At 44.3% G+C, this 26,540-nt stretch overlaps 2 protein-coding genes across 7 annotated transcripts in view; both read right to left on the bottom strand.

Annotated features, from left to right (window-relative positions):
* The window catches only part of slit1b (slit homolog 1b (Drosophila)), a 28,346-nt gene extending 18,690 nt beyond the window's left edge, over window positions 1-9,656 (bottom strand). Inside the window, exons 1-5 of one of the 4 annotated variants that reach the window (XM_029850569.1) lie at window positions 9,104-9,656; window positions 3,930-4,320; window positions 1,985-2,056; window positions 557-628; window positions 401-472 (exon numbers count right to left, since the gene is read on the bottom strand). In XM_029850569.1, coding sequence (XP_029706429.1) covers window positions 401-472; window positions 557-628; window positions 1,985-2,056; window positions 3,930-3,988 — 275 coding nt within the window. In that variant the 5' untranslated portion in view covers window positions 3,989-4,320; window positions 9,104-9,656. Of the gene's footprint in view, window positions 1-400; window positions 473-556; window positions 629-714; window positions 910-1,984; window positions 2,057-3,929; window positions 4,321-9,103 lie in introns of those variants that run through there. The other 3 variants (XM_029850568.1, XM_003972228.3, XM_029850570.1) reach the window with 3 other exon arrangements.
* A 1,863-nt stretch (window positions 9,657-11,519) lies between these two features.
* arhgap19 (Rho GTPase activating protein 19) lies at window positions 11,520-16,482 on the bottom strand. Of its 3 annotated transcripts, none has more exons than XM_011612645.2 (12): window positions 16,199-16,482; window positions 15,383-15,669; window positions 15,103-15,183; window positions 14,800-15,009; window positions 14,493-14,719; window positions 14,274-14,360; window positions 14,119-14,184; window positions 13,753-13,953; window positions 13,579-13,668; window positions 13,403-13,507; window positions 13,228-13,329; window positions 11,520-13,003 (listed from the first exon to the last, which is right to left on the bottom strand). In XM_011612645.2, the coding sequence occupies exons 1-12, from the start codon at window positions 16,240-16,242 to the stop codon at window positions 12,983-12,985; spliced, it is 1,521 nt and encodes a 506-aa protein (XP_011610947.1). In that variant the 5' UTR covers window positions 16,243-16,482; the 3' UTR covers window positions 11,520-12,982. The 3 variants fall into 3 exon arrangements, with proteins under 3 accessions (XP_011610947.1, XP_011610946.1, XP_003972278.1); XM_011612644.2 differs by having other exon boundaries at window positions 11,520-13,098; window positions 16,199-16,481; XM_003972229.3 differs by having other exon boundaries at window positions 11,520-13,095; window positions 16,199-16,480.
* Between the last annotated feature and the right edge of the window lie 10,058 nt (window positions 16,483-26,540).

Here is a 26,540-nt window from a genome sequence, read left to right as displayed (position 1 = left end):
CAGGCTGTTACCTCAAACAGAAGGTGTGTGTGCGTGCGTGCGTGCGTGCGTGCGTGCGTGCGTGTGGACTAAGCATTCCAGGGTAAATGAAGGGTTATACTAGGACACAGAGGGCAAATGACTGGTTATACTGGGACAGACTGTAGTAATAAGGTACTTTAAACTGAAGGTTAAACACACAAAAGCAACCAAAGGAAGAGAAAGAAATGATATTTGAAGGACGAGTGTAGGGGCGGTGCTGGTGCTGCTGACAATGAACTAGCAGCATCCCAGTCACAGAATTCTGAACCCAGTTCCACTTCACTGTTGTTTTTTTAAACATTGTGGTTTTAATCCATCAAGTCAAAATCTAATTTTTTTCATCTGCGGGGATGGAAAAAGTTGAAAAGTTGAGACTCACAGTCGCGTCAAGGCTTCGTTCTTCTGGAACAGCAGCTCTGGAATCTGTCTGAGGCGGTTCTTGTTGAGACGCCTGAATGGACAAACGGACACTGAGAAGCTTTAGCTGAGAAGACTCAAACTGGGAAGTGTGCTGGTGCTGGTCTGAGGGTCTCACAGTCTCTCCAGCTCCTTCAGCTCATCGAATGCTCCTCTCTCCACGGTGCTGATTTGGTTCTCCATCAAGTGACTGAGAAAACAGGAACAGGAGCAGAGAGATCAGCTGGTGATAAGTTTAGGCTGCCGGAATCTATGGTTTGAATCTGGTGGGGCAACCTGTTATGCTATTTCCTGTTAGGTGGAACCCTGGGGTCACAGATAAACCTTCCCAGTGGTAAATTTGATTGACACCAACACCCAACCAGCGGCTCAGGTGTCACCACTGAGTGACAGATCACTCTGCTGCCTCCAGCTCTTCATGCTAACACAGGCCAGATTCCCACATTCCAAACGGAAAACCAGCATCGACACCTGGGAATGAACCTGTGAGGATAGCTATGGTGAAAGGGTGTGTCTGTTAAGGAGTTGTTGAGATACACCACCTGCGCAGTTTCCACAGATGATTGGACAATTGTCTCCTCTCTCTCTCTGATGAGTTGGCCAATAAAGTTTCAGCAGTGTTGTAAAGTAGGAGTCCACAACCCAATCCCAGAAGGCCACAATCCAGCCGGGGGTTTCTGTCCTACCCAGTATTGACAAAAAAAAACAACCTGAAAGCAGGTGTCCACCTGGTAGGACAGAAAATGCAGCTGGGTTGTCGTCTTCTTGTTAAGACTTTACTCATCAGATTCTCCAGATGTTTGCCTGGTTTTATTCACTGTTGCAGGGGTTTTGTCTTTTTATACTGTCACACTGAGGCCCACTGGTTAAACAGGAGAGCATCCCTGGTAGAATTACAAACAGGAACAGAATCGGGGAACTTTTGCTACAGCTATAATTCAACAGAGGACACAGCCATTCTCTACCGCTTATCCGGGGTCGGGTCGCGGGGGCAGCAGCCTAAGGAGAGAAGCCCAGACTTCCCTCTCCCCAGCTACCTCCTCCAGCTCATCCGGAGGGATCCCCAGGCGTTCCCAGGCCAGTCGAGAGACATAGTCTCTCCATCGTGTCCTGGGTCTCCCCGGGGGTCTCCTACCGGAGGGACATGCCCTGAACACCTCACCAGGGAGGCGTCCAGGGGGCATCCTGACTAGATGCCCAAGCCACCCCATCTGGCTCCTCTCAACGCGGAGGAGCAGCGGCTCTACTCCGAGCTCCTCCCGGATGGCAGAGCTTCTCACCCTATCTCTAAGGGAGAGCCCAGCCACCCTACGGAGGAAGCTCATTTCAGCCGCTTGTACCCTTGATCTTGTTCTTTCGGTCATTACCCAAAGCTCATGACCATAGGTGAGGGTAGGAAGAGGACACAGGACTTGACAAAAGACAACAGAGGACACGAGATTTGACTAAAGACTAAAAAGAGGACACAAGACTTGAATGAAGACAACAGAAGACACAAGACTCGACAGAGGACACTGGACCGGACAGATTCATAGAGGTGACTTACAGGACTCTGAGGCGTTTGAGACCACTGAAGTCCATCTTGCTGATGACTGTCAGGTTGTTTCCATTCAGATCACTGGAACCCAGCAAGAACAGTGGACAAAGGACAGGACATAAAACATTAGTATCATCAGAGAAGATAATGACAATTATCATGTGTCCTGTATGGAAGTGCAGGGAAAAATTCAAACACACCAACAGTATTTACACAAAAATATGGCAGATGTGATCAAATTGACATTGGTCGTCAACATTTTCAGGGGTCATCCTCGTGAAAAGTTGCGATGTCCTTCAACATACAACAACATATCATCTGCAAAAAGGCACAACTGGGACAGCTAGTTCATCACTGGTCTGTTTTGGTGGAAATGTAAGGAAATGATTATGAGGATGTAAGGACACAATTCTGAGGTGATTCACCTGATCCCTGCACAGGCAACAGAAACTGAAAATAAGATCCTGCTGGGTTGATTCTCAGAACCTTTTGAACCTACACCGAAGTTACGAAGACTCTCCAGCCTGTCACCTGACATCGCTGATCAAGACAGGAGAGGTTTGACTTATGACCCCATTGTCTCCGTTGATAGACAGTTGCAAAGAAAGGTGAGCGGATGATGTCATACTTCCCACAAGGCTTTGCAGACAGAGGAAGACAGTAAACTGAACCCTGCACTCATACCTGAGTGTGAGCTTGTGTGTATGTATGTATGTGTGTGTGCATGCACGCACGCACGCACGCACGTGCGCAATTATGAGCATGTGCTAGTGTGTGTGACTATGAGCCTCTGTTAGTGTGTGTGTGTGATTGTGATCATGTGTATGTGTATGTGTGGTGTCAGTTTCCTCTGCAACTGTAAAGGGTGGAGCAGAATGTGACCTTGTCCTTTTTGTGTGTGTGTGTGTGTGTGTGCGTGCGTGCGTGTGTGTGCGTGTGGGTGTGTGCGTGTGGGTGTGTGTGTGTGTGTGTAGGTGTGTGTGTGTGATCATGGATCAATGAAGAGAGCTGATGTTGGATGTGGAGCCTTCATTCATTCCTATGAAAGTTGCTCAGTGGCACATGAAGCAAAAAATGTTCGACTTCTGAATCATAAATGATATTTTATTGTAAATAGTAAAAAAAAAAAAAAATGAAATAATTTGAGAAAAATCTCAGGAACACAAAAACTAAGATCAAACAGATATGTTTCTGTCAGAGGTGTTAATCCGTGGAATAGCACTAATGATGACTTCATATCAGATTGTAGTTGAAAGTTTACATTGCAGTGATTAAGATGAGATCTTTTTTGAATAAGAATGTTCCTGTGTTGAGTTATTGAACCATGAATGCCCCATCTGTGAATCTCTTTCTTACACGACTCAAGTCTGAAAAGTGACTATATTAACTTTATGCAGGACATATTACTGATATTAATTCATCTGAGAGAATTAGATGTTATGAATTAAGCTTCTAACTGCACTAAACTATCTTGCAGTTAATCTAGTTTGAAGGGTCAAACATGCATGTGCAGTCAGGCTCGGTTCTGTTGCTCTGATGCGCGTTAACAATGTTGAGAATAATACAGTAGACCTCAGATTAGGGAATATAATTACAAAGGCAATTACAAGGCCCTACCATTATGTTTATGTGGCCAGAAGCCATTTACTGGTGGAGTTCTAGACATCTCTTTCACCGTGTTAGCCTAAAAAAAAAAGTATTTTTGGGCACAGTGGAAGCAAGTGACTGAGGTCATCTTTGCATTACCAGATTTTAGCCAAGATGCCAGTTTAGGGGCTAAAAATGAGAAAATGTCCACCATTGTTGCTGTGGTACATCCTTGTCCTGAGGCCCCTGAGGAACCTCACAAACTCCATTGACTGAAGGGGCCTGTGTTTCACCACAGTTGGACAGGAAATGACATTTAAACCAGAACCACCACAAAGTTCTGCCTGGTCTGTAAAACTTCACGTACAAGCAAGTGGAGATGATGATGGAGGAGATGGTGGGAGAGATGGTGTGGGACGCCAACATCAGGACGCGTTTCAGATGGAACAGGAGGCCGAATCAATAGGCAACGTGGGGGGCGGAGCTTGTTGCAGCAAGGCAAGGTCAAAGGTCAGAGAAGCAACTGACTTACTTCAACTTACTCTGGAAGGAGAGGAGAGGAGAGGAGAGGAGAGGAGAGGAGAGGAGAGGAGAGGAGAGGAGAGGAGAGGAGAGGAGAGGAGAGGAGAGGAGAGGAGAGAGAGGAGAGGAGAGGAGAGGAGAGGAGAGGAGAGGAGAGGAGAGGAGAGGAGAGGAGCATCTTCTCTTCCAACAACATTCTGCTCTGTTGTCATGAGTCCTGCAGCCCATCATGGAACCTGTAACCCAGCTCTCAAATAAAGCTCTGTCAGTAGCACTCACACCAAATGTACAATCACCATGGTAACAGCCCCAAACAATTATTCTTTGGTTTCTGTGACAACAGAACATCAACATCATGTCATCACTGAGAAGTTTCTTCCGAAGAGAACTTCTGAGTGAGATCCCACCCAGAACCTTCATGATTGATTGATTGATATAAAAGAAGAGTTTTCCTTCCTGGCTGTTCATGATATGAGTCCTTGTAGCAGATGTTTAAACCATCACTATTCTGTCCACTCCTCCTCCACTTAAATAACACCTTTAATACCATCATCCTTCTTCTTTCACCTCCATAGCAACCACACACGTGCACACACACACACACACACACAGGAAATGCTAAGATGATTATATGAGATGGACAAAGCGAAGGACATTGTGTGTGTGTGTGTGTGTGTGTGTGTGTGTGTGTGTGTGTGTGTGTGCGCGTGTGCGTGCACTCAAATATGTCAGACAGCTCTGAGAAGGTTTAATTTTGGTCGTCTTTGTTCTGGGCTGACCAGGATGTTGCCTGGGATGTTCCAACTTTCGAGTAAGAATTCTGTTTTTTCACTTGTGCCTCTAAAGTTTTGTGCATTACCTGCTAGCTGCCTTTAAGTTCTGCTGTAAGCGGCCGTGAGCGTCACAGTCTGTTTTACTTTTACTGTGGTCATGTGATGTTAATCGTGTCACCAAAAATAGCCTGAATGGTGTCCAGATGACTTACAGATCTCTGTCCAGAGTAGAAGACATTGTCCAATACCAGCATGTCATGTGCTAATGCTAATCTGCTTCACATAGAAATTAACACAACCCTGGCAGCTGCACACACACACAGACACACACAGGAACAAAGATGTGCTGTTGCGACGGAACCATCGCAGACCTCGTCCTCGTCCTCATCTCTCCTACACTCATAAACACACGCTGACAGATTTTGGCTCCATCTGAAAATGCTTCCACTCAAACACCTGCAGCACAGTTAGTGTTGGGATTAAACCCTGCTGGCTGTTCTGTGGAGGCAGCAAAATCAGACTGAGGCAGCCCAAAACTGACGTTGTCAATGAGCAACTGATAGGAAACAACTGGCAACTTTAGTCAGAAACAGTTTCCACTTAAAATCAATAGCCAAAAGATTATTAGCCAAAGTCATCAGCATTAGCATGAGGGTGAATTATGTTGTTACAGGCATGATTGGGCAGGATGATCCAAGGTTACTTTACACAAGATTCATGCAATCACAATGTAATTCTTCCAACAACATTGAGCAATTTGTTCTCAGGAGCTCACTGACAAAACTTTCATCTGTATGAAGGCAGAAAAGGAGTAAAGTTATGACTGGACTGTCAAGTGGTGCAAGAAGAAATAAATTATACCAGAATGAACTGAAGAAGCCTTCTGGATAGAAGGCGAAAACGTCTTCAAGAGAAGAAACCCAGTCCAGTCGACATAGAAAACTACCTTGGATACAATGACCTGGATGATTGCGAATCTACACAGACACCAGATCCTGTCTGTAGTATTCTATCCAGACAAATTAGTCTCCCTGGAAACAGAAGCCAAAGGTACCTGAAGAGCTATTTTTTGTTTATCTTAGCTTCTTGGGAAAACTAAATTATAATGAGCTCATGTAGTCTAGCAAGAGAAGAGTCCTACACACACACACACACACACACACAGACACACACACACACACACACACACACCTCTTTTCCTGTACATTAGGGCCCACTGAGGTATTCATTTTTGAGTGTTGCCATGACAATCTAAGGAGGAGGGGGTATTTAGTTTAACTGTCGGAGTCACCTTGTAAATGACCCTCTTGTTACCGCCTGTCTCATACTGAATACTGTCCACACATATTATCTCTTACATGCACTCACAGTCACACACGCACACACACACAGGTACACATGCACATACACTCCACTATCATTTTACATGCTAATTAGGCAACAAGGCTAATAACAAATAGCAGCCTAATGAGGTCTGATGGAGGCAGAGAGACTCTAGGAGGACAGCTAGGAGAGGTCAAAGGTCAGACTGGTACAACAGCTCTAGTCTCTGCCGGCAGTTCACTGCGTGGATCTTGAGGTTTGGAGGAATGTTCATTTTCGACCCTGAATATCACACTGAGGTGATACTGGAAACACTTCCTGATGAAGAAGTCATCTAAGAAAAGTTGAGCGGCTGGTTTTGAAGCTGGCTCAGAGAGGATTCTGGGAAACAGAGCTGCCACTGGCAGTGACGTCTTGCAGCTGCCTGGTTTACGTTATTGTGAACATCAGAGGAACAAACAAGCACTTGACAGGCACTGTTGTGGGTGGAGGAGCAGGAACCCAGGCTACCTGCTGGTTCTGGGGTGACCCAACTCTGCGTGACTTTGTGGGGTGGTAAAGGTGAAACAGAGCAAACATATGAGCTGCGGTTACCACGGCAACTCTGGCACGAGACTGGTTCCATTGGACCCCAGAAGGCACCCTGACCACACAATTATTTGTTTTGGAGGGGAAAATTAAATCTGCACACAGCTCTGACTCCAAGCACGTCGGTCTGGGCCACAACCAGAACTGTAATTACAACATTGTGTTCTTCTAAGCATAAACCCTCCAGCATTTATATCAATGGCTGCAGGAACACTGTGAATTCTGGATGACCTTCCAGGAGGCTCCGCCCCTCCAAACATGCAGCCGTGACAGAAAGACTCAGGTGAGTCACGGATTCAGATAAAAATGGAGAAAACAAATCAATTTAAACTGATTCGGGCAAAACACGTTTCCACCCCAAACACACCTGAAGTGCCAGCAGGGGGCAAGACTTGTTGGCTCTGAAACAGACGAGTGGCAAGGTTTCCAGTTTCCTGCCCGTGTTCAGAGAAAATATTCAAACATCACGTCAGGTGAGCCATTAGCATCTGTTTTTTTAGTCTTTTATGCATTTTAATTGTATTAAAGTACTAAAATGCAGGAACATTTTGGCCACAAATCCTAGAAACCAGATTCAGTCCATTTGACCGTCTGAGGTGGTTCCAGGTGCTGCTCCGTGAGAAGTGTTACAAGGGTCCGTCAGCTTCTCACACTGTGGGTAAGTGGGTCTCACACTTACTTCTGGGCCATTTGGCATCGGCCAGAGGGCTCAGACCCCCATCAAACCATCAAACATCCTCCATGCTACAGTGAACATGAGCGCAGGACGGATAATGTATCTGTGCTGGCCAGACATCCCCAACACTTATCAATTATTCACACACATGCACTTTAGAACCTGAAATAACCGCACACACCAGATACCAATATGTACAGGTTCCATACAACAACCACACACACCGCTGCGCTCCAGCTGAGAGAAGTGGTTCCTGTTTTACGTCCACCCCAGCACATTATTTTAGATTATTTTGCATCGTGTTTAATAAAGAAAAGCATGTAAACGGGTTCAGGACGAACCGATTCCCACCAGAATGGCGCTTCTGGTGGAAGTGACTGGTACTGCAATACGTTTGTGCCTCAGTAAAAACATTCCTCAGAATTCATCAGTTCTTTAATTAGGAAGTTTTCTAAAGCACCCAGCTGGCCCAGTTCAGCATAGAACATCTCCATTTTCAAATGTAAAAGAGGACCTGGAGTCTGCTTTATTTTGAAAATCTATGATCTGGCATTCATGCAAGACTTGTCTGATGCGGCTTCTGTCAAAAATAGACTTGGATCAGATTCATTCTGAGAAGAAAGGAAAGACATGGGGCGACACTTCTGGAGTGTGTTTTGGCACACCAGTGGGGAACTGGGAGTGTTGGCACGAGTGGCGGCGATCACCTATGGCTGGTGGAATTCTTCGTTTGTAAGAAAAATCCCAAACTTTCTAAACAAAACCACCTGTGCAAGTTTTCCCATCTGGATTAAAGGCATCATGGGTAATATTCAAGATATTTGGTGGAAGATAGGTGACACCTATCCTCAAAACTGAGGATGTCAGAACAGCTACAGTGGCTGTTGAGGAAAAAGAAGGTTTTTTTCCTCAGCTGCACTTCCTGTCCAGAGTGTGGTTGTAGAGACGGTTGGAAAAATAGTGATGGAATTTTACTACAAGTGTTTTACCACAGATCAACTGCCCAACAGGCTGAGCTGCAGCTTTAGGCTCACACCAGTGACAGAAAATTAAGAGTGTGTGCAATATTCCCTCTAAAGCCTCTCAACACCAGCTGTCCCAAAGAAGACACAAATATCTCCAGTATGTTTGCCAGTGTTGACCCCTGCTCGTTCCAGTGTGCCAGCCAGTCCCAGCAAAAGCAGGAGAGGCAAGACAGTGCACAGCATCAAACACGTTTCATTCACACTTTAAACAACAGCTGATGTAAACGCTCCCAATCCTGACAGCGTGGAAGAGGAGCAACTTCAGAGGAATCCCTGCAACTGTGTCAGAGGCCAGAGAAACGTGTGAGATGTGACGGGACACAGTCAGAGCGAGAGAGAGTGTGTGTTTGTGTGTGTGCGTTTGTGTCTGCACACGCTCGAGCCATTCCTAAAGCTCCTCGTTCATCCTGTTGATGATGAAGATGATGTTTTAACATCTGATAAATGTGTGACGTCATCAGAGACAAACCTGTGACAGTTATCAATTATTATTTTAATGACTTTCTCTTTATTTTCCAGCCACATTGATGCAAATGCTTTTTAAATGTCTTTCATATCTGTTTTTTAGTGATGCCAGTCTCTGGTCCTTACCAGTATAGAGCGCTTGAACACACACACACAGATCATTACTCACAGCCTCTCGGCCCCTCTGGGGATGTTTTTGGGTACAACGTAGATCCCGCGGCCATGGCAGTCCACCGTGTTTCCCAGACAGCTGCAGGGAGAGGGGCATGCGTCCACGCCGCCGCCCCATGGCATCAACAATAGTACCATAGCCCACACCAACATCAGCCATGGAGCCCAGCCCAGGCTTCTGTCTAAACCTGCAGCAAGCATCCTGCTCTGTCCTGCAGCCAACGATGCTCCTGGTGGACGACGGCGCCGGTGTCAACTGGCAAAAGTGGAGGAAAACACTAAAGGTGCGCCAAGGCGACTGGTGCTACATCCAGGTGAACTTCAACAGCACCTGAGTCTAACGTGGCTCTTAACCAGGACCCTCCTCTGCTTCTCAGAGCTGCCTCACACTCGCTCCTATTCCTCTCTGTGTCTGTTGTCTCTCCTGCAGCCTTACTGTTGGTGTGTGAGTGTGTGCATGTGCCTCTCCCCTCCACTTTTCATTGAGTCATTGTGCACCGAACAGTGAGCCACTAAATGAAAAGACGGGAGGGACTCCCTCACTCACTCTGCGCACGCACACACACTCTCTCACACACCACTCATCCATCAAAAGCCTTAACAAATAACAGCAGAAAGACTCCTCCCTCCCTCCCTCCCACACACTCACACGAGGAGCTGCAGCATGAGGAGCAGCCACCTCCACTGATAGCAGCCCTTTCTCTATATATCTGTCTATCTCGCTCGCCCACATGCACTTTCCTCTCCTGGGGAGAGAAGAAAGTGCCCAAGGCTGCATGGATATGATGAGAAGAGAGAGAAGGAGGGAAAGAGAAGGGAAGAGGAGGGGGGAGGAAATCGTGATCACTCTGAAGTATCCGCCTGAGGGAAGAGGACAGAAACAGAAAATAAATGAGTGAAATAAAGACAGCGCGGAGGGGAGGAGGGACAGCATGGGGTCGTAAATTTAGTATTACACCGGGATGTTTCTAGTGAGACTGGAATAGCTAGAATACCACCAGCTACTCCAGTATTCACTCAAACTCTGCTTTGATCTTTCAAAGATCATCTGATTAAGGACAGAGAAGACCATTGGAGTCCTTATGTGATGGAAGCTGAGAAAAATTCAAGACTCTGCCTCCTTGCTGTTGAGCAGTGGCTCCTTTCTCACAGTAAAGATTTGCTGGTTCTAGCTAATTCCCTTCACATACAGTATGCACCCCACAGGACCTCCCAAGTATAGAGAAGTCTGCCTCGCTAGACTCGGGGTTTAGACCCGCCCACAGCGCTACAGAAGCGTTCCAGAGGTTCCCTTGTTGAGCCACCTATAGGTGAGAGCGGACATTACATCAGTTCCACATTAATGGCATCGTGTACCTGCAGCTAATTCATTTAGCATTTAGTGGTTGTGAAGTGGGTCTGAAGGTCATAGTAACACAACATCATAGATGTTGAGGTTTAGAAACACAATTTTCTGTCACATCCGATTTTTAAAGTGTTTGTCCAGTTTCATTACAGTTTCCTGCAAACAGATCTAATTGAACATTTGTGTGATGATGACAATGACATGTGTTTGGGGGTAGGGGTGTTATTGTGCATGGCCTCAGAGTGTGGGGTTCATTTAACCAGCTGTCCTCAGAAGTGATGGAAAACAAATTGGCCGCAGGCATCTGTGCTTCAACGGTAAAGAGCTGCAACAAAGGAAGAGACAACATGTGGACATCTCCATGGGGGGAGAGGACCCTTCCTTTCTTGGCCCATAATAGCTTTGTTGGGGGGGGGTCCAGACGTCTGAATTGATTTCTGGAGAAGCGGAGCAAAAACATAACGTTTAGGTGTGGATGATTGATTTTTAAACAGTTCACAGCCACATCCGTCTGACAGTAAAGCATCTGAGCGCAACAGAACATCTTTGATTTACTTTGAATCAGCATTTCTGTTCGCTAAAGCAGTTGCTTTGTCTCTGGAACCAATTTATTGATTGGTGTGTACCTCTGTTGGACAACAACATTACACTGACAGTTTGCATGTAAAATGATGGAGCTTAAATCTACTTTAAATTCATTTTACAATTAATAAACAGTTGAAGTTATAGTTTCCATCATGCAACAAAAGAACAGGCTGCATATGACCTCTGACCTTCCTGGAGAACAGGAATAGAGTTCAAAAGTTATTTAAAACTTTCCAGGGTTGTCAAAACCCGGTCCTCAACGGTAGAATCCGACCGGACTTTCTGTCCGACCAGCCATCAGGGTCCCTTCAGCCATGGGGAAACCTACTTCTGCCTGGATGGACAGAAAACCCGGCTGGACTCAGGACTGAGTCCAGGCCCTCCTGGCCTGAGTCGCGACTGCCCTATACTGTGGGACATCTCCGTTTAGTGGACTATATTAGTCATTACACCCAAAAAGCAATCCAAATATGAAACACTTTAGGACTTTTAGGAAAAAAGGTTTATTCCACAGCGCTCTGCCAGGAATCCATGAATATTTTAAATAATTTTACACTGAAATACAAAAATAAAAATGGTGACCACAGTTTGAACCAGACAGGGACAGAAAGTTGCAACATAATTTAAAACAGTTCAGAGGGAATAAGTGAATATTCACATTTTCGTTTAGTTCAAAAAAAAAAGTTCTGTTTTTGAGTGCAACAGCTGAAATATTAAAAGTAATTATTCACATTTTTGTTTAGTTGAAAAAAAGTTGTTTTTGAGTTTAACAGCTATTAAAATATTAGGAAAATATGCACACATCACAGAACATTTTGTTCCCCAAAAGAGCAAAAATCAAAGTCTTTCCAGTAATGTTTGCAAAGAACTAAAGGAAGGAGTTGTGTCACATTTAAAAGTCACAAAAATACCTGACCGTCATCTTAATGGATCTGGGATCCACATAATTGAAAAACAAAAACAGGAAAAATCCCAAACTTGAGCTTTCTGCTGGTTTTACTTGATGTCTGTGACTCCACACGTGCTCAACCACTTCAAACAAAACTGCCATTACAACGTCCACAACACCATCTATACCAGCTCACATCAGTTAGACAGATAAAAACCACCAATAGCTGCTCTGTTCAGGAACTGGTGCCTCTCCACTCTGCTGACAGGAAGCTGGAGGAACCAAATCCACCAAAGTAAAAGTTGCTCGAAGCTCCAGGCTTCCTCAGGCAGGGCATTGAAGTGCCCTCTGCTGGCAGGCTGCAGGATGAGTTTAAGCCCCGCCTTCTCCCCATGAAGCATCATAGCTGGAACTAATTCTGCTGTTGGACTGCTGATGGTTTGGATGGTTCATAATCTACTGGCCGGCTGCTTTCTGACTTCCCTCAGACTCTCCGCTCCACATGGCTCCACAACAATCCAACAACATAACCCAGTGGTTCTGGACCCAAAACACCAGCAGAACACTTGATAAAATGTGAGGCACACACCTTCCTCATTCTACCCAAACAGGTTTCCTCACATTTAAACTTTAAATCAGAGAAAATATAAACTAATTCTGTAACAGTCCCCCCTTGAAAAAAGCCATGAGAATATTAATCTGATCCCATTTTAACCTCAACAATTCTAAAAGATAAAGTGACCTGACAGACGAGTGATACAGCATAAACTAAACCTGACACCTCATCACACGTACATATGCACACAGACATGCACACACTACAAAAAGGTATTTTCAGAGGGTTCTGATTCAGCAAACAGATGAAAACAAGATCCAGAACCAGGGAAACCCAAAACAATAGGAGAAAAAAAAACACTTTTTATGACAGTTGTGACACTTTAAAACACATTTGGATGGTGACGCCATTCCACCGCTTGTCCTTCCATCATCTGTCAGGCAACATGAAGGTTTGGATTTTTCTGGTTCAGGTCAGTTCCAAAGCTGCTTCTGGTGGTTAGTCACAGTTCAAAACAGACTAGCTAGGATGAAAAACACAGCAGAGGAAGAGGAGGAGCATTCAGACCGAGACCTGAGCAGGACAGGAGCAGCTGCTGGCCACAGGCAGAGAGCCCTGCTGAGAAGAACCAGATTAGATCCAGATTCTTACTGTTCATCGGGATCATTTTGCTCTTTGTTTCACAGCTTGTAGCAACATATTACTAGTATCAAAAGATTTGATCAACCTGTGAACATAATGAGGTACCTTTGAAACACTTGCCGCTTTTGGCCTGTTGGAGGTAAAAGCTGTCTGTTTCCTAACAAGCTCCGCCTCCCACGGCCCAGGCTGGTTTACTGGGTTGGTAGCCTGCACATACGAGTAGCACCATCAGAGACTGAACAGCACAGCCGGCTCTTTGTGACACAGGTCACCATCTTACTGCTGGAGACAAGACATTCTCTTTCCCCGCTTTCCTGGTGACGCCGTCAGGGGAGATGTTTCTGAGCCGCCGCTCCGCTGTCGGCTGCTCTCCACGAGCTTTGCGCTGTGAGCAGAGTACCATTAAACTGGATGTCAAGACAGTCAGAAGGCTGCATCTCCAGGGACGGGCCTTACCTTGATGATACCACCAAAGGAGCGGGAGCGAGCGTGTTTCTTGTTGGCATGGCGGCCGAGTGGAGTTCCTGCAGTCGTCTCTTTGACTAACTGCATCAGAAGAAGCAAAATCCAAGAGATGAAACAGACAACACGAGCAGCGCATCAGATCAGCTGAGTGGATCCAAGCAGAACCTGGCGGACGAGTTTCTTCTTCTTGGCGGAGTCTGGCATGTTGTGGTTGACGTGTCTGAAGAGCTCCTTTAGAGCTTCTTCTGTGTACATCTGGGCCGGAGACTGGTGCTGCTCCTGGGAACCTGTTCCCAGACCCGCCGTCCTCTTCATCACTCGGTGCCCAACAGGAGAGCCGCTCGCCACCAGCAACTCACTATCATCCTGAGGGAGGACCAGTGTGTCAGCAGACAGCTCACACAAGACATTCAGCTGTTTAGAAGCTCTAAAGTCAGAGTAAGACTAAAACTGACACTTTTTGTTGAGTGTTGAAGTTTATTCTGCTGTCTTTTTGTCTGATAATAAAATTCCTGAGAGATTTGTTCTTACCTTGACCTGCTGACCTTTGACCCCACTGTAATGAAGTCTGGCATAATCACACAGATAAACTGGAGCCTGAAGCACAAACAGCACAACAGATAAGTGAGAGTGTGTGTGTGTGTGTGTGTGTGTGTGTGTGTGTGCGTGCGTGCGTGAATAATCACCTTAAACAGTTTATGTGAGTGCTTGATGAGGAAGGCCATGCTGTTGTTTAATTTGTCCAGATTGTCTTTCAGGTCGACAGCATTCATCTGCAGCAGAACAGGAGAGGGCAGGACAGAGGACAGAGAAGTTCAACCCTAAATTGTGTCCAGGTGTGTCCCTGTGCAGCACCTGTGTTGCCCATTGAAGCCCCGCCCCTGAAAGCAGGAGGTGAATCATACATGTCTGGGCCAGAGGACATGCGGAGCGAACATGATCGCCAGGTTGAAGGCGGACATCTTGTTCTTGTCCTGCTGCTTGGCGGTGTGGTGCAGCAGGTCCAGCAGCAGTTTGAGCAGCAAGCGGTTGGCCTGAGGGAGCAGCAGCAGGAGCAGCTGCAGCGCCTCCATCTGACGCTCCTTGTTGGGGACCGAGGTCTTGTTGCCCTGCTCATCCAACAGCATCATGTCTGCAACAGGAAACAGGAGGACAGAACACTGTGATACCTGAAGGCTCCTGAGCATGACTGCTGAAGGAAGAAGGTCCTACCGGCAATCTTCAGATGTGCGTGGAAGTGTCGGTGTGTGAGCAGAGGTTCTGACAGCTCTCCCAGGAAGCTCTTAAGCAGGGTGGCTGCGTCATTGGGGTGAAAGTCTCCAGACTCCAGATCTACGTTGGCGCCACTGTTGAGGAGCTCCTTCAGGCTCTGCTGCCGGATGATGTTCCCCGGCACCCGGAACAGACCCTCCACATGCAGATCTGGGAACAGGCGGACAGCACCAAAGTTACAAGTGGTCTCGCAGTTCTGACGATCAGTCATACTAAAGTCATGATAGAGAAGGTTCGGCTCACTTCTGGTGAGGAACTGTATGAGCTGGTAGATCTGAGCGATGGAGCTTTCTGACAGCAGGGTGCCAAAGACAAGGCCTTTATCTGTGAGAGGAGAACCACTAATCACTGATGATGGACCATGATGGGAGTACAATGAAGCAACGTTTGTATAGTTCGTCGGGGCTATGAGCTGAAAGACCACCCAAAAGTTTGCTGAATCCAGGAAATTGTTCATTAAATTTCCATCCCAACTCTCCACATCAGAGAGAACTACATTAGAAGTCAGGAAGGATTTTTCTACCTTTGCGTTTAAGGAAGTTGAAAGGACGAAAAAAGCCCCCATTTCCAACAGTCGGGGTCTTTGGAGCCTCTTCACCCAGTAGCTGTGCAAACTCGGCCCCGGGAAGGTCAATGAGGCGAGTGATGTTACTCAGTACCAGCTCCAGGAAGACATCGGGGTTCTCATGGCGGAGCTTCTCGACAAAAAAATCGGGGTTGAAGATCACGGGTCGACCAGCACAGCAGCCCCTTGGGGATCCGTCCAGGGTGCACAGCATTCTGCCCACAGTACCTGGGCCAGTAGAAGAGCTAGACAGGAAGTCACAAAACTGGTCACAACTGTTTCTTCCAACAGCCCCTCATCCTTGATGACTTCTGCTGAATTACAACAGAACGGCTGAACTACAACCAGACATTTGTAAGTCAATGAATGAGGACACCGAGGGGCAAAGGACACCATGATTGTCAACTTGATTCTTTCACCTCAGCGCATCTTCAATGGTAAACGTTCTTATTTGACCTGTCTGATCGCCGCTGGATTTCAAACCTTTGTGTTTTAGCTAAGTGGGCTAAACAAACACAAGAACAATGTTAAAGAGTGAAAATTGTGAGGATTTATCGGCGACAACTGCATCAGAAGAACCAAACTGCTCAGGTTAGCGGGTAATGTTAGCGTGTAGCTTCTTGCGTTAAAGAACGAGACGAAAGAGTTGTTGTCATTCTCGAATTCTAGCATGTTTCAAACGCCTCGGCTTCATGACTGACTGACTGAAAACTATTTAATTACCATTAGAAATATACAATATGATTAAAAAAGGGTGGCTTAATCCAAGCTTACCTTCTATTTTTGGCTTTTTCTGTGACATCCTTCCCCGCAGCCATGTTCGCTTTGAATCCTCTGCTGTTATTTTTAGAGTCCGCCCACCTCCACGCCCATTGGTCGTTTCTAGTATAGAGGCGTGGTAAGCACCGTTGTTTTGTCCGTGATTGGTCGGTTTAAATTCAGTAGCTGATAGGCAGAATGAAAACAACATAAAACCGTGATGAATAAGGACCAATTTAATCCTTTTAACCGTCAAACCAGCATTCTTATTTTAAGAGGCTGTTGTCTCTGGAGAGTGAGCAGGAACTCTGCTGGAATTTGTGTCAGAAAATTATCTTTTAGTCACAGAACTTGTTTTTACAGTATACAGTAATGCAAATCTGTTTTGCAGAGACAATGTAGTTGATGTAGATGTTATATCAAGAGTATTAACATTTACTGTTCATTACTGAAATAATAGTCCTCTTTCCCGTTTCTAGCAATAAATGATGATATTGTGGAAAATTAAAATGTCACTGTTCATTTTAATTTCAGGAAGACAACAATAAGATCCTGATGGGTTTAACAGTAGCAGCTGCTTGACATGTGACCTTCCTTGTCTGTCTTTGAGGTTAGGTTTAGAGGCTTTGATGGCTGTTTGTTCTACACCATCATCAGAGCACCAGGCTACTCCTCCTCCTGTCAAATGAAAATCAAATCAAATCAATCTTTATTTATATAGCGTCTTATACAATCAAAATTGTTTCAAGGCGCTTTCCAGAATCCCAGGGCCTAACCCCCAACAAGCAAGGAAAAACTCCCCTTTAACAGGAAGAAACCTTGAGCAGGACCAGGCTCGTGTAGGGGGACCCTCCTGCTGATGGCAGGGAGGACAGAGGAGAGGGGGGAGGACAGGTAGAGGATAGAATGGAGAGGAGAGGAGAGGAGAGGAGAGGAGAGGAGAGGAGAGGAGAGGAGAGGAGAGGAGAGGAGAGGAGAGGCACAGAGCACAGAAACACATACAAAAAGGCAAAAAGGCACTTCTAGAGACTAATTTAATATGTGAGTTGAAGGAGAGATTTTGATCAAAAGTCACTCCAAGATTCCTCACAGAGAGACTAGATGTTAATGAGATACCATCAAGAGTGATCATGTGATCTAATCTATCCCTGAGAGGTTCAGGACCAAACACCATGAACTCAGTTTTTCCTGGGTTAAGGAGGAGGAAATTTGAAGACATCCAGGACTTTATGTCTTTAAGACAGGTCTGGAGCTTCAATAACTTCTCTGTCTCCTCTGGTTTCATGGATAAATAAAGCTGAGTGTCATCAGCATAACAATGAAAATGTATCCCATGCTGCCGAATAATGTTCCCTAAGGGAAGCATGTACAAGGTGAAGAGGATTGGTCCAAGTACAGAACCTTGAGGAACTCCATGGCTAACCCTACTGTATGAGGAGGGAACACCATGGACATGAGCAAACTGGTATCTATCAGATAAATATGATCTAAACCAGTCTAGTGCTGTCCCTTTAATCCCAATCACATGTTCCAGTCTATGTAACAGGATGCTGTGATCAACTGTATCAAAAGCAGCACTGAGATCCAGCAGAACCAGCATAGAGACCAGTCCATGATCTGAAGCTATAAGAAGATCATTAGTAACTTTAAGAAGTGCTGTTTCTGTGCTGTGATGAGCTCTAAAGCCTGACTGAAACATCTCAAACAGGCTGTTTCTCTGCAGGTGCTCCAGTAACTGAGTCACCACCACCTTCTCAAGAACTTTAGAGATAAAAGGAAGGTTGGATATTGGCCTATAATTTGCTAATACGTCAGGATCCAGTGATGGTCTTTTAAGCAACGGCTTAATCACTGCCACCTTGTAGGACCGGGGGTAAAACATCCTTCAACAGGTGTGTTGGGATGGGATCTAAAAGACACTTGGTGGTCTTGGATTTCTGAATTAGCGAAGACGCCTCAGAAAAATATATAGGGCTGAAGGAGTTTAAGGGCTCATTGGAGAACCTGTATGTTCCCACAGTCAGCACATCTGGTGATGGTCCAGTTGTTGGGATGGCCTGGTTAGCCTTCTCTCTGATAGCTAGAACTTTATCAGTGAAGAAGCTCATGAAGTCTTCACCACTAAGGGAAGAAGGGATACGTGGATCTAAAACACTGTGACTCTTAGTTAATTTGGCCACAGTGCTGAAAAGAAACCTGGGGTTGCTCTTATTTTCCTCAATTAAAGAAGAAAAATAAGCTGTTCTAGCCTTGCAGAGGGCCTTTTTGTAAACTAATAGACAGTCTTTCCAGGCTACATGATAGCTGTCTATTTTACAAGAATGCCACTTCCTTTCTAGTCTTCGCACTTTCTGCTTGAGGGTCCTGATATGTGAATTATACCAGGGGGCACACCTCCTCTGATTTACTATTTTCTTTTTCAGGGGGGCAACAGAATCAAGCGTGATTCTCAGTGAGGTTGCTGCACCTTCCGCAATAGAGTCAACCTCAGCAGGGCTAAGATTATAATGATTTATCCCTGGGGAAACACACAGTGGTCCTGGGATTAGCACAGGGATCGCTTCCTTAAACTTAGCTACAGCATTATCTGAACGACATCTGCTATAGTAAGACTGTGTTCTGAGCATAGAAGAAACAGAATGTCTTACTGAGACCTGGCTTCAGGAGGAGTATGTTATCTTAAATTAATCTACTCCTCCTACCCATCTTAATTATTATATTCCTCGTGTTACTGGTCGAGGAGGGGGAGTGGCAGCAATCTATCACTCCAAGTTATTAATTAATCATAGACCAAAATATGGCTCCAGTTCATTTGAAAGCTCTTGGCATCACCCATCTGAACTGGAAGGCAGAAAAGCCACTTCTGTTTGTAGTTGTATATCGGCCCCCTGCTGGGCCACACTCAGAGTTCCTGTCTGAGTTCTCTGATTTCTTATCTGACTTGGTCCTAGGAACGGACAAAGTCATTATCATTGGAGACTTTAATATCCATGTAGACGTTGTAAATGACAGCTTTAGAAATGGCTTCATTACATTACTTGAGTCAGTTGGTTTCCTCCAGCAGATAAACCAACCAACTCATAGCTTCAACCACACCCTAGATCTAGTTCTGACTTATGGTGTTGAGGTAGAACATGTGTCAGTGTTCCCTCACAACCCACTCCTGTCAGACCATTCTTTGATCACTTTTACATTTATGATTAAGGATTCTTCTATGCTCAGAACGCAGCTAATTCTAACCCTAACCCTACCCCTAACCCTAACCCTAAATGTGCTGGGATTTTGTAAAAGTTTGGAATGGATATTGGGGAGCAGGAAATTTTCCTCTCCTTGGTCTCAGATTTCCTCGTGAATTGTGTCTTGCACATGTCAGACATGTTCTACAATTATTTTTTTTTTGAATAAGAATTAAATCCATAGGCTGTATAGTGCTGCTGTATCTGTCCTACTATCCCTCCTGTTGAGACATGTGTTACACCATGGCTCAATATAGCAGCCCATTTACACAGATTTTTTGGTAGGATAGATTTTCCTGCTGGTCATACATAGATGTCTTCTTTTAAGGTTGCTCATTTTTCTTTGATGAGCCGTCTACAAACAAAACAGTTTTAATTTTTGCTCCAGTTTTTAAAAGTTGTTCTTTTAAATCACTTCTACTTTTTGCAGTTTGTTCAGCTAATTCTTGGCAGTCATGTGGTTCTCCATCATCTATTTTGTGCCTGTTTTGTGCCTTTCCTATGTTTTTCCTATGGCTATGTCTCTCAACTTACTTTGTTCCAACTATATGTCTCTCATCTTACTTTGTTCCTGTCATTTCTCAGATAATTTATATTCTGCCTTGCGTTTGTCATGTTTCTCTTTCTTCTTCTTTGTCTGCAACTCCAGAATATCTGTAGTGCAGAGTTTGCCTGAAAAACTGAACTTTCTTCTCCACCTTTCCTGACTTATTTTCCCCGAACCTTCTGCATATCCAAGGTAGTTTTCTCTGTCAACTGGACTGGGTTTCTTCTCTTGAAGACGTTTCGCCTTCTATCCAGAAGGCTTCTTCAGTTCTGAAATCGCTGGGGAGAGAGCTTGAAAATATATAGCCCCTGTGGACCATTTGCATGCTAATGATCTGGGTGGTCACCTGAGAGTCCTTAGCAGGGTCGTTGGTCGGGTCGTTCACCTAGTTTCTGTTGAGGTGTCTCCCCTTTGTCTGCTGGATCACCAACGACCCTAGTAGTCATTGACTAGTATTCACAGGGTTTGTTTTTCATTGTGTCTTACAGAGGATTTTTGGGTTCCTCTCTCCCAAAACACTGCCTTAGTGTTTATCGCAATTTTACATTAAGTCCCCGACAATCATCACACACACACACTTTTGAATTCAAAACATGCTCACCACTGTTGGCTTTTCCTCCTGGATATCCGTCAACCGTCAGGGTCCAAGCAGGGAGCTGAAGCCCAGTTGCGGAAAGGGTATCTTAGGTCGCACCTAGGCGGCCTGCCGTGGCCACAGTCTTTCCTGAGGTTCAGCCTCACCCACTGGACCCTTCAGGTGTGTTGGAATCTGGCTCGAAGGACCAAAATGTTAGGTTCAAACAACCTAAAACATGAGAGAAACAAATGAGGCCTCAAGAGAAGAAACCCAGTCCAGTTGACATAGAAAACTACCTTGGATACAATGACCTGGATGATTGAGAATCTACACAGAAATGAGACAAAGACAACAGTTTTGAATTTTACTTGCAGCAAGGAGGACGGAGAGATGTGCTCAGTTACAGATCTCCAGCACATCCTGAGGCACAACTTCCGCCATACTTCTTTTATTGAAATTAGGAGGTCCCTAGTTACACAGAAATCAAATGTGCCTAAAGGCAGGGGGAAACACAAGATAACAGGTCCCATACAAAGCAAAAGACTATAAATCATGGTGAGATTATACGTAGGTGTTTATTGATTTGATTAGCTTAGCTCGCACACAGCACAAAGGCCCTCCGCGAGGCTAGAACAGCTTATTTTTCTTCTTTAATTGAGGAAAATAAGAGCAACCCCTGGTTTCTTTTCAGCACTGTGGCCAAATTAACTAAGAGTCACAGTGTTTTAGATCCACGTATCCCTTCTTCCCTTAGTGGTGAAGACTTCATGAGCTTCTTCACTGATAAAGTTCTAGCTATCAGAGAGAAGGCTAACCAGGCCATCCCAACAACTGGACCATCACCAGATGTGCTGACTGTGGGAACATACAGGTTCTCCAATGAGCCCTTAAACTCCTTCAGCCCTATATATTTTTCTGAGGCGTCTTCGCTAATTCAGAAATCCAAGACCACCAAGTGTCTTTTAGATCCCATCCCAACACACCTGTTGAAGGATGTTTTACCCCCGGTCCTACAAGGTGGCAGTGATTAAGCCGTTGCTTAAAAGACCATCACTGGATCCTGACGTATTAGCAAATTATAGGCCAATATCCAACCTTCCTTTTATCTCTAAAGTTCTTGAGAAGGTGGTGGTGACTCAGTTACTGGAGCACCTGCAGAGAAACAGCCTGTTTGAGATGTTTCAGTCAGGCTTTAGAGCTCAACAGCACTTCTTAAAGTCACTAATGATCTTCTTATAGCTTCAGATCATGGACTGGTCTCTATGCTAGTTCTGCTGGATCTCAATGCTGCTTTTGATACAGTTGATCACAGCATCCTGTTACATAGACTGGAACATGTGATAGATAGACAAATTATCATACTTAGGGGGTCGTCTAATCATTAGGTCACATCTTAGCTATGCTGTTATAGGCCAAGGCTACCGGGCTCCGGAAACATGATCACCTGACAGGCCTCTGTCACCCCACTGGGTCATGGTTTCCTCTCCTCTCCTCTGCTTTCCTCTCCTTTCCTCCTCCTCATCAAGCAGACTAGTTATGCTGATTCCTGTGTAGTTTTTCTGCCCCCCCCCCTTCATTTACAGGTATCGCCGCCTTCGGAGCTGCATGAGGACCTCCAGCCCCGCTGACCCGTTGTATAGTGTATTTTTGTGTGTGTTTCTGTGCCTCTCCTCTCCTCTCCTCTCCTCTCCTCTCCTCTCCTCTCCTCTCCTCTCCTCTCCTCTCCTCTCCTCTCCTCTCTCTTTACCCAGCCGGCCATCAACAGGAGGGTCCCCCTCCTGCTCAAGGTTTCTTCCTGTTAAAGGGGAGTTTTTCCTTGCCACTATTGCTTGTCTGGGGTTAGGCCCTAGGATTCTGGAAAGCGCCATGAAACAATTTTGATTGTATAAGACGCTATATAAATAAAGATTGATTTGATTTGATTTGACAGCACATGCTTCCATATCAGACAGATTACGGTAAAAGAACACCTCCTGTGTCATGCCCTGCAGCTCTATCTCCTGTCACTTCCTTACAGCAACTGCATTTCTGTCGTCCTTGACCAGAGGAGAAGTTCACACATCAAGCATCATGAACATTAAGCATTAACAAATAATATGAAACATTAAGTAATGAGAAACACTATAACAAGAATAAAGAATATAACAAGGTAAAAGCAAATAAGAGATAACTTTATTATAATGGTTCTAACATCGAGAGACCTCTGCTTCTTTATTTCAGAAATAGAGGTGTGCTGTGTCACCATCGTACACCTTGTTTTTGTTTTTCTTTGTTGCAGTGGTGCAGATGGTCATCCAGTAAAGTTATTGTTGTTGTACAGACAATTCTTCCATGAAGATTCCAAAAAATATTGATTTCCTTTTAATATTTATGTTTAAACCTATTTGAGACATCTTGTCCCACACCTCTCTGGACCTCTGACACTCCAGCAATAAATGTTCTATTGTTTCCTCCTCCTGTAAGTTGTCAAATGGACACTTGGTTTTAACTTAGCAGCTCCATTTAACCACTACCCGTACCACTAATCGCCACACTGATATTTGCCACAATATGTCCCTTTTATTTTCTGAGAGGTTTTTATTGAATATGTTCTTGATACATTGATCATACTCAGAGGTATCCAGGTGCTTGTAGGAGAAGATGCCACCATACATGTGAGCACTTATTTTAACGTATATTTCTTTATTGGTCATGTTGCCCCTTGTCTTGCTCTCCCTCTCTTTTTAGTCCAGCTAAGAATTTCTCCCACCCAAACAGCCTTTCTGTAGAGTCCTGAGGAAATGTTTTTACAGTAGGCAATCTTCAACTTTAAACCCAGGTCCATTTGTCACACCTGTGGGTTAAGTTGGCTCTTTTTTGTCCGGTCTCCATGTTGGTTTTGTGACTTCCTGTTTTATTTTGAAACTAACTCTCCTCTTGTTTCAGGCCACTTACTCTTCCTTATGTGTCACCTGTCCAATTGTCTTCCCTGATTCCTGATTGTTTCCAGCTGTTCCCCATTACCCCGCACGTGCTTATAGTCTGTGTCTCCTTTGGTCCTGTGCCAGTGTATCGCGTCCCTTGTCATGATCACCAGCTTGTCCTTCATTGCCACGAGAATCTTCGAGACTATCACAACCTTTGTTTGTCTGATCCTCGTAAGAGAGTGTGTTTTGTTTGGCTTTGCCCCTTTTTTGGATTTCTTTAGTTCAGTTTTTTTTTTTTTTTCTTGCTTCACCCCTCCTTGGAGGCGTTTTGAGTTTGAATAAAGACTGTTACTTCCTGAAAGCTCTGCGCTCGAGTCCTCAGAGTGAGTATTGTCAGCATTGCTCCCATGCCTCCCTCTTTTTTTTTTCTTTTGTATACAACCTCTCTTTTTGTTACTTCTCTCGTGATTCCCCAGATAAAATTGATAGCTATTTTATTTATTTTAATCAAGGTTTGGTCTTTGGGAAGGAAGATTATGGCTAAAAAGTTTGACTAAAATGAATAATTACAATTTGTTTTGTAACTAAATGACTTGTTTTCCCGTTTGTGTAATTCTTTTATTTCCTTTACCTTTGCTTCCCAGTTATCAGTGTAGCTGTCTTTATTGCTTATTTTTATCCCTAAGGTTCTAATTGTTTCTTTAATTTGTTCGTTTAATTGTGGCTGGTTATCCGCCTTACCAAACCAGATGCCCTCCGTTTTCTCATGATTGAGTTTGGGCACCAGATACCAGATGTATTTCAAAATTTTCAGTTAGAACCCCCTTTACGTTGATTTGCACTGTTGATTTTGCATACAGCAGTTTTATATTTATAAAATCGTTTCGTGGTTTTTTTAAACAAACCATAATACCTTAAAACTTCCCATAAATACTCTCTTGAGATAAAAACAAAAGCTTTCTTTTGGTCCAAACTTAAAATAAGATTCATCTGTAGGATGAAATATTATTTCTCTTTTTGCACCCAAGTTATCCTACATTAGCCGTCCTCTTATTGCACGTTTGTTTTTCTATTTGTTCTAAAAGATCATGAAGTCTGTTCATAATGATTTTAGCCAATATTTTTATGTTCATAAGTGTTACATCTCTATAATTGTCTGAGTACTACCTCTTATGTATTAATGTAATTATGCCCTGATAAAAGGAGTTATGGAGTTTTCCCTCCCTGATGCCTGTGTTATACACAGAAGTCAACAGATCTGCTCTTTCCTCTGTGCATTTTATATAAAATTCTATGGGCAGTCTATCTGGGCCAGGAGCTTGACTGTATAATTGCTTGTTTAACTTCCTCTATGGTAATTTCTCCATCTATTGAGCTTAGGTTGGCGTCATGGAGGTTAGTCGGTTCCAGAAATGTAACCAGTTCCTCCTTATGTCAATCTTTTGATATGTTCTTTCAACCCAGACTTTAATAGTTTCTTTTATTACTTTCCTCATCTGACTATCCTCCCCTATAACTGCCTCAATATATTTATTCTCTATTTTATGCATATTTATCAGACTGGTCTGTCGCTGTCACTGACTCCGGCTTGAGGACACGGACTGTGTGACGTACTGTATTCATTTTGTCCAATTGTGTCTTATTGTCTTCCAGGTTATTGATGTCTTCATCTGTTTTATCCCCTTTTGTTTGGAGGTCTACATATTTTTCCATTCTCTATATTTTCTGTTTTGGTTTAACAGCCTACATTGAAACTTAAAGAATCATTTTATTCTGTCCTTCATGATCTCCCAGAGGCAGCTATCAGTCTGTGAGTACAGTACACCGAGACCTTTTTATTATGCTGATTTCCTTCAAGTCTATTATGGTATCGGGATCCTTTAGGCAGCTAATATTCACTTTTGCCAAGCTGAAGGAGTGCTTCCATAGTAAGGTGATCAGTGTTTAACACTTTTGTATTGTATTCTAAAGGGTGAATGTTTGAGACATAGATTCGGTTTGTTGTCAAACCTCGTGAAGTCAACCTTGGCTGGTTGTAAAACTCTAAAAACATCCTTCATACCACATACTTCGCTCATTTTAATTAGTGCTCTTTTCTGTCATTTTCAGTGGTCGCTGAGATATTCTATCCTTTCCGTCCAAATACGTGTTAAAATCGCCACATACAACAGTAAAATATCTGACCATTAGCAGCTCATGTAGTTTCCTAAAAATCCTTACTTTAGCTACCTTTACCTTGTTCAGGAATGATGCCCAGGTGTTTTGACCTGGTGAACATCACATCATCCCCATCAGATCTGAGGACAAGGGAAGCTACAAGTGCAGGGCTGAGAACCAATATGGGCAGATGACATTGTCACATTTATTCATTCAAGTGCACCATGAGAAGGAAATGCGACAAGCATGGAGAGCTGATCGGACCCAAGCAAAGATAAAAAGATCAACATCTTTACTCTCTATCTGATCCTCCGAGACATCCCTCAGTGTCAGTGAGTGCCCCTGGTGAAGTAGAGGACACTTCAGTCACTCTGAGCTTTAGCTCTGATGCTAACCCAACTGCTGGACAGTAAATGTTATTCCTGTTCAGTCTGGAACACCAGAGGACATGTGACGTCCAGCCTAATTCAACTTTGTGTAAAAGGTGAACGGTTTCTCCAGGCTGTCACTAATTAAGACAAATGGTTTTTATCACACTCATTTTTGTTCATATTTGAGTTGAGGACACATGTTCTGGTCATGTGACTGTCTTCAATCCAACAGGACTTTCTTGGTTTATCTTCACCACTTCTCAGCCTGATTAATCATCTGTTCATGGTGTTGCCACTTTTGAATGCTGCAAGCAGGTTGACTCTGGTGAGACTGTCTCTGACAGGCTCCACGGTAAGCCCGTCTGTCATCTCTGCTTGAGGTAAGAGGCAACAACTCCATAAGTAAACCCATTCTGGACAGATTCAGCTTAAATATGTTGAAAGCTGATAAGAGGAACGAGGTCAGACTGAAACTCTTCCATTCAAACAACTCGTCTAGACTGAGTTTATGGTGTGAGGTCCTTCACCAGCAGAGATCTGGACAGTTATCTGTCAGAACTGGA

Source organism: Takifugu rubripes, chromosome 17 (genome assembly GCF_901000725.2).
Source record: "Takifugu rubripes chromosome 17, fTakRub1.2, whole genome shotgun sequence".
NCBI lineage: Eukaryota > Metazoa > Chordata > Actinopteri > Tetraodontiformes > Tetraodontidae > Takifugu > Takifugu rubripes.
The sequence above is the reverse complement of the archived record's forward strand: the minus strand, read 5'-3'. Positions and strand labels throughout refer to the sequence as shown.